General features: G+C 40.5%; 1 protein-coding gene across 1 annotated transcript in view; it reads right to left on the reverse strand.

The window, feature by feature from the left end:
- Nucleotides 1–294: 294 nt before the first annotated feature.
- Nucleotides 295–8,302, reverse strand: part of LOC139028729 (histone-lysine N-methyltransferase 2C-like) — an 8,411-nt gene continuing 403 nt past the window's right edge. Inside the window, exons 2-8 of the mRNA XM_070446793.1 lie at nt 6,475–6,507; nt 5,723–5,845; nt 3,878–4,034; nt 3,230–3,444; nt 2,944–3,017; nt 1,001–1,222; nt 295–444 (exon numbers count right to left, since the gene is read on the reverse strand). Of these exons, the coding sequence (XP_070302894.1) occupies nt 340–444; nt 1,001–1,222; nt 2,944–3,017; nt 3,230–3,444; nt 3,878–4,034; nt 5,723–5,845; nt 6,475–6,507 (929 nt within the window). The 3' untranslated portion in view covers nt 295–339. The remainder of the gene's footprint in view (nt 445–1,000; nt 1,223–2,943; nt 3,018–3,229; nt 3,445–3,877; nt 4,035–5,722; nt 5,846–6,474; nt 6,508–8,302) is intronic.

Here is an 8,302-nt window from a genome sequence, read left to right on the forward strand (position 1 = left end):
TTTTTGATGAATGGTGCTAAGAATGCTCTCTTTCCCTCACTCACAACAAAGTTAATACTTTTTCAATATGATTGGGTCTAGCGTGTGTTAAGCCATGCAAGAGGGAACAATGTGAGGGTGTATGTAATATGGTCATGAAAAAAAGCTTCTGGAGGCTGTTACTGTGGTTTTCAGGGCGAAGGACAGATTTGACCAGTTAACCAGCTTTCTCCACAACTCCACTTTACATTTGGCTTTTCTTACACCTCGTAAATTTGCTTTATTGGTTCTCGGCAGACGAAAACCAGAACAGTGCCTTGCCTTGGAATCTTACCAGAGACATTTTTCCACCTCCTGCAGCTATAGTTTGCTGGTTGGAATGTCCAAAAAGGACGTCTTATTTGTTGATTTTATGGCTTTGCTTTTTTGGACCTTTTCCTGCTGCGTCTTAAGCGGTCCCCACATCTGATTAACTCTCCCTTTTCAATGCAAATTAAGAATTAGTAGACTGTATGAGAACGCCAAATGTATTATTTAAAAATGACTCACTCAACCATGCACATATATAAAGTTAAAATATAAAAAATTAGGTTTCATGCCCCCCAAGTTATGTTATGTTCAATCTCACCACCTTGCTTCTACTCAAATTCCCTGACATGCGGTACTTTGATTGTTATGGTGGTGTATTATGGTGTCATAAAATACATGTACATAAAGAAACGCACACTGCTCTCTTACACCAGGGTTTCTCAACAGGCAGGAATAAAACTCACTTATACCATTTTGCTGCCATGAAACAAATAACTTCCTAATTTTCTAAAAGAGGCATGCATGCAATTTCCCACATCTTGCATCCAATTTCTACCCTCACTCAATTTAAACAAAAACATTTATATAAAAGAAATAAGGCAAAACAAATCCACAACAACTCCTAGAAAAGTGGTTGAGAAACCTGCTTACAGTGCACCCATGCTTCATACACCCCCCCCCCCCCCCCTCCATTTCCAGCAAACTTTAACACTAAAGGTACTCTTACCTGTCTGAACTTCCACTCCTGCTCGTGCTCAGACTCCTTGGGCTTGAGAGTATCTTTGAAGAGCAGCTCAGCGTCCATGGGGACACTATTGGGGTCAAAGGGGTCAGTCAACGGCTGCTGGTGAGGATTCTCGTGTCTCTTCAGCGTATCGTTGGACATCTGAACTTTGTTAATGCGCAGCGCTGCCCGGTTATCGCGTGCCTTTTGCTGGAAGAAAGGGTCCATTTTGTAATTCTTCCGAGTGGTCAATCACTTGACCCATTGAACAATGATAAAGCTAATTATTACAGATGGTTACACATACAGTACCAGTCAAAGTATGGACACCTACTCATTCAAGGAGTTCTCTTTATTTTTTACTATTTTCTACATTGTAGAATAATAGTGAAGACATCAAAACTATGAAATAAAACATGGAATAATATAGTAACCAAAAAAGTGTTAAACAAATCGAAATATATTTTACATTTGAGATTCTTCAAAGTAGCCACCTTTTGCCTTGATTTGCCAGCTTTGCACACTCTTGGCATTCTCTCTAAAAGGCCAGCATCCCGGAGTCGCCTCTTTACTGTTGACGTTGAGACTGGCAGCTTCATTAAATAGTACACGCAAAACACCAGTCTCAACGTCAAAAGTAAAGAGGCGACTCCGGGATGCTGGCCTTCTAGGTAGGACTTGTGAGGCATCTGTTTCTCAAACTAGACACTCTAATGTATTTGTCCTCTTGCTCAGTTGTGCACCGGGGCCTCCCACTCCTCTTTCTATTCTGGTTAGGGCCAGTTTGTGCTGTTCTGTGAAGGGAGTAGTACACAGCGTTGTACGAGATCTTCAGTTTCTTGGCAATTTCTCGCATGGAATAGCCTTCATTTCTCAGAACAAGAATAGATTGACGAGTTTCAGAAGAAAGTGCTTTGTTTTTGGCCATTTTGAGCATGTAATCGAACCCACAAATGCTGATGCTCCAGATACTCAACTAGCCAATTTTATTGCTTCTTTAATCAGTACAACAGTTTTCAGCTGTGTTAACATAATTGCAAAAGGGTTTTCTAATGATCAATTAGCCTTTTAAAATGATAAACCTGGATTAGCTAACACAACGTGCCATTGGAACACAGGAGTGATTTTTGCTGATAATGGGCCTCTGTACACCTATGTAGATATTCCATTAAAAATCAGCCATTTCCAGCTACAAATGTAATTTACAACATGAACAATGTCTACACTATATTTCTTTTCTTTCGAAAACAAGAACATTTCTAAGTGACCCCAAACTTTTGAACAGTAGTGTATATAAAAAAAAATCTGAATGTCTTGGGGAAAACATAAGATAAAGAAACCATCAACAATTACCCAATCTCATCAACAACAAAGAAATTGACATGCAGAGCATCGTTGAATGTAATCATGGAGAAAATCTAACAGTCCTGAAAAACCCTCAAATAACTATCTGTAAAGCTGGAAAACTTACTAAGCACAACATTTAAACAGAACAAAGATAAGAGAAGGGACAGAGAGAGTGAGAGAGCCCTTAGGTTTATAATGCCATCAGAAAACAGATGAACAGAACAATACAAACAAATTACATCCTTCTCCCTAATGGCCTCTTGAACATTGTCAGTGATTGGCTGCTCATTCATCAATCCAATAAACATAGGGCCCCATTCAATCAAAATCTCAAATCAGGTTTGTGGAGTAAGTCATTAACTAAGTTGCTCTGGTGAAGTAGAAATAATTCATTTTTGATTGGTACTACGGCTGTTTTTCGTTGGAAGTTTTGAGAGTTTTGGAAAAGATTTGCCATTATTACTTCAATGTATGGATTTTGTCTAGAGGTTTATACAAACTTCTCTTCAGCAATCAGGAAAACCAAATGCTGATTATAATAAGTGCATTGAATCATAGTCCAGCATGGATGTAAACAAACTTACCACATATGGGGCCCTGTCCTGGGAACTGGCTTTCCTCCATAATTTTGCGATTTGTTTCACTCTCATAGCCCAGTCTGAGATAGAAGAAAGATGAGCTAAAACATACAGCGCTAGGACACACATGCAATATGGCCAAGTAGAGTACCTTTTCTAGTCTCCTTTCACAATATCCATACAATCTTTTAAATGGGTGTAACAACTTCCGAGCTCATTATTTTTAATAATAAAAAATAACATTTCGATAATTCACACAAGAATTTTAGAGAACCAAACATTCTGTACCAACCTGGGAACTCCCCTAGGAGGTTGGGGAAGTTGACGTTGGTGTAAAGGACTGGGGCCACAGTGGCCATCTCGCCCAGAGTCTCCTCCTTCTCCCACTTGAGCGTGCTCCTCTGCGCGTTGGACATGGTGTCTGTCTCTCCCTCCGGAAGGGGGCCGGGGACGGGCGCGCTCCATGGAACCACTACATCACCCCCCATCTGGCTAAACTTCTTGTCCCTGGAAGGAGCTCTCTGGTTACACATTATATTGACTTATACCATTGCATTGTTGGATACTCGTTTCTGATTGGCTTGAAGTGCATTCTAGAGACACATTATTATTATATTTGCACTTTCTATGTCACTTACAATGTGGATCACCTTGAGGCAAATGTAGTTTGGGCTTTAGTATATAAAATACAACCTATTCATTGATGGAGATATTAACGCTAACAAGTGAGCAGACCTCAGAGGGAAAAAATAGTTTAAAGCGAACTACAATGAAGTCCAAACAATGGAAGAAACCTATTGAGTCTTCTTGACTATGTTAAGTAAAAAAATAAAACAGCATCCAAATGATTGCCTTCCAGCAGTTGTCTTTAAAAGGTGAAAGCAATGCTCTAGTAATACGCCGGAGGGATACAACAGCTTCCTGCTATGCCAGCTCTTACCTCATATTCTCTTGGAAAGGTATTCTGTGGATGGGCGAAAAGTTGCCGGGGCCACATGGGCCTGTGCCGCCGGGCATCATGGGAGTTGGAGGAAAATGGGGGTTGGGCCCCATCATGCCGTTTATCATTGGCATCTGGGGGAACATCCCACCGTCGCCTGCAACAGAGAGCATAGAGAATGTCAGATAAGAATTTCCATACATACATTGATTACACAAAACATCAAGAACACCTAATCTTTCCAAGACAGACTGACAGCTATGATCTCTTATTGATGTCACTTGTTAAATCCACTTCAGTCAGTGTAGATTAAGAGGTGGAGACAGGTTAAAGAAAGATTTTTAAGCCTTGAAACAATTGAGACATGGATTGTGCATGTGTGCCATTCTGAGGGTGAGATGGGCAAGACAAAACATTTAAGTGCCTTTGAACACTCAACAGTTTCCTGTGTGTATCAAGAACGGTCCACCACCCAAAGGACATCCAGCCAACTTGACAACTGTGGGAAGCATTGGATTCAAAATGGGTCAGCATCCCTGTGGAACACTTTTGACACCTTGTAGAGTCCATGCCCTAACAAATTGAGGCTGTTCTGAGGACCAAATGGGTGGGGTGGTGCAACTCAATATTAACTTCTCTAGGGTAGGGGGCAGCATTCTGAATTTTGGATGAAAAGCATGCCCAAATTAAACTGCCTGCTACTCGGGCCCAGAAGATATTATATGCATATATGGTAGATTTGGATAGAAAACACTCTAAAGTTTTCAAAACTGTTAAAATAGTGTCTGTGAGTATAACAGAACTGATTTGGCAGGCGAAAACCTGAGAAATCCATTCAGGAAGTCTTTTTTGTTGTTGTTGTAGCTTTCTATTCAATGCCATTACAGTATCCATTGACTTAGGACTCAAATTGCAGTTCCTATGCCTTCCACTAGATGTCAACAGTCTTTATAAATTGTTTCAGGCTTGTATTCCCGAAAAATGAGGAAGTAAGAGCAGTCGGAATGAGTGGACCCTAAAGTGTCACAGAGCTTTTTCATGCTCGCGACCGAGAGAGTACCATTCTTGTTTACCTTTTTATATTGATGACGTTATTGTCCGGTTGAAATATTATAGATTATTTAGGCTAAAAACAACCTGAGGATTGAATAAACATCGTTTGACATGTTTCTATGAACTTTACAGATACAATTTAGATTTTTTGTCTGCGTTTGAGCCTGTGGATTACTGAAGAAAACGCGCAAACAAAACTGAGGTTTTTGGATATAAAGAGACTTTATCGAACAAAAGGAACATTTATTGAGTAAATGAATGTCTGCTGAGTGCAACCATATGAAGATCATCAAAGGTAAGGGATTAATTTTATCTCTATTTCTGACTTGTGTAACTCTTCTACTTGGCTGGTTACTGTTTGTAATGATTTGTCTGCTGGGCTATGTTCTCAAATAATCGTAAGGTATGCTTTTGCCGTAAACCATTTTTTAAATCTGACACCGTGGTTGGATTCACAAGAAGTTAATCTTTAAACCTATGTAAAATATGTTTTGTTTTCTGAATTTTTATAATGAGTATTTCTGTATTTGAATTTGGCGCCCTGCAGTTTCACTGGCTGTTGAAGAGGTGGGATGCTACCGTCTCACGTACCCTAGAGAAGTTAAGGTGTTCCTAATGTTTGGTATACTCACGTCCTGTTGATTATGTGAACATGACATGCATATAAAATCAATGCGCTCCTCAATGATCAATAAATGCCCATGGTTATACATTCATTTTACAGTCAATAGTAGATTATATAAAAATGTGACCAAATACAATTCTCCAAGAGGCTTGGGGTGGTGGTGGTACCTGGGTATGGAAGGGCCATGGCTCCAGGTCCATTGGCCCCAGGGTGAGACAGCTGTGGAGGCTGGCTGGTGCTGGGACTAAGGACCGCTGTGAAGAGGTCCTCCACATCCTTCCCCTTCAGCTCTTTAGGCAATGAAATAAATGACGTTGATGCGCGTATTTTATTTAAAAAACAACTCTTTCTCCCCAATTTCGTGGTATCCAATTGGTAGTTACAGTCTTGTGCCATCGCTGCAACTCCTGTACGGACACGGGAGAGGCGAAGGTCGAGAGCCATGAGTCCTCCGAAACACGACCCTGCCAAGCCACACTGCTTCTTGACACACTGCTCGCTTTATCCGAAAGCCAGCCTCACCAATGTGTCAGAGGAAACACCGTACAACTGGCAACCGTGTCAGCGCACATGCGCCCGGCCCGCCACAGGAGTCGCTAGAGCGCGATGGGACAAGGACATCTCTGCCAGCCAAACCCTACCCTAACTGGGACGACGCTGGGCCAATTGTGCACCGCCTCATGTGTCTCCCGGTCGTGGCCGGCTGCGACACAGCCCGGAATCGAACTCTGGTCTGTAGTGAAGCCTCAAGCACTGCGATGCTGCGCACGTACTTTAAACCACCATCAATAACTGTCGTTCAAATCTTTCAATTATATAGAACTGATCATCTCTGACATACAACTGAATGAACAACTCAGAAGAACAATCTAGGTTGGGCCTTAATGGGCCTGAAAAGATTAATATCAAAACCACAAACCTGGGATTTTGTAGAGTTTACTGAGAATTGCACCTGAAAAAGATAAAGAAATGCTTATTACATTACTGCAATGATATATAGATATATATAGACACAGTACCAGTCAAAAGTTTGGACACCTATGCATTCAACGGGTTTTGTTTATTTTTTTACTATTTTCTAATAGTAATAATAGTGAAGACATCAATACTAGGAAATAACACATATTGAATGATGTAGTAACCAAAAAAGTATTAAACAAATCCAAACATATTTTTTAAAGTAGCCACCCTTTGCCTTGACAGCTTTGCACACTCTTGGCATTCTCTCAACGAGCTTCATGAGGTAGTCACCTGGAATTAATTTAAATTAACAGGTGTCCCTTCTTAAGTTAATTTGTGGAATATCTTTCCTTCTTAATGTTTTTGAGCCAATCAGTTGGGTTGTGACATGGTAGGGGTGGAATACAGAAGATAGCCCTATTTGGTAAAAGACCAAGTCCATACTATGGCAAGAACAGCTACAATAGGCAAAAAGAAATGACAGTCAATGCAGAACATTTCAAGAACTTTGAAAGTTTTTTCAAGTGCAGTCGCAAAAACCATCAAGCGCTATGATGAAACTGGCTCTCATGAGGACCGCCACAGGAAAGGAAGACCCAGAGTTAACTCTGCTGCAGAGAATAAGTTAATTAGCGTTACCAGCCTCAGAAATTGCAGCCCAAATAAATGCTTCATAGAGTTCAAGTAACAGACATATCTCAACATCAACTGTTCAGAGGAGACTGCATGAAACAGGCCTTCATGGTCAAATTGCTGCAAAGAAACCACTACTAAAGAACACCTATAAGAAAAAGAGACTTGCTTAGGCCAAGAAACACAAGCAATGGACATTAGACTGGTGGAAATCTGTCCTTTGATCAGATGAGTCCAAAAAATTCAAGGCACACTTAACTAGCATGGCTATCACAGCATTCTTCAGCGATATGCCATCCCACCTGTTTTGCGGACAGTGGGACTATCATTTGTTTTTCAACAGGACAACTCAACACACCTCCAGGCTATGTAAGGGCTATTTGACCAAGAAGGAGAGTGATGGAGTGCTGCATCAGATGACCTGGCCTCCACAATCACCCAACCTCAACCCAATTGAGATGGTTTGGGACGAGTTGGACCGCAGAGTGGAAAAGCAGTCAACAAGTAATCAGCATATGTGGGAACTCCTTCACGACGGTTGGAAAAGCATTCCAGGTGAAGCTGGTTGAGAGAATGCCAAGAGTAGGCAAAGCTGTCATGAAGGCAAAGGGTGGCAACTTTGAAGAATCTAAAATATAAAGTATATTTTGATTTGTTTAACACTTTTTTGGTAACTACATGATTCCAGATGTGTTATTTTATAGTTTTGATGTCTTCATTATTTTCTACAATGTTGAAAATAGTAAAAATAAAGAAAAACCATTGAATGAGTAGGCGTGTCCAAATATTTGACTGGCACCGTATATACAGTGCCTTCGGAAAGTATTAAGACCCCTCGACTTTCCACATTTTGTTATGTTACCTTATTCTACAATTAATGAAAAAAAGCAATCTACACACAATACCTCATAATGACAAAGCGAAAACAGGTTATTTTTGTAAATAAAAAAGAAATACCTTATTTACATAAGTATTCAGACCCTTTGCTATGAGAATCAAAATTGAGCTCTGGTGCATCCTGTTTCCATTGATCATCCTTGATGTTTCTACAACTTGATTGGAGTCCACCTGTGGTAAATTCAATTGACTGGACATATTTTGGAAAGGCACACACCTGTCTATATAAGGTCCCACAGTTGACAGTGCATGTCAGA

The sequence above is a fragment of the Salvelinus sp. IW2-2015 genome, linkage group LG14, assembly GCF_002910315.2.
Source record: "Salvelinus sp. IW2-2015 linkage group LG14, ASM291031v2, whole genome shotgun sequence".
NCBI classification, from domain to species: Eukaryota; Metazoa; Chordata; class Actinopteri; order Salmoniformes; family Salmonidae; genus Salvelinus; species Salvelinus sp. IW2-2015.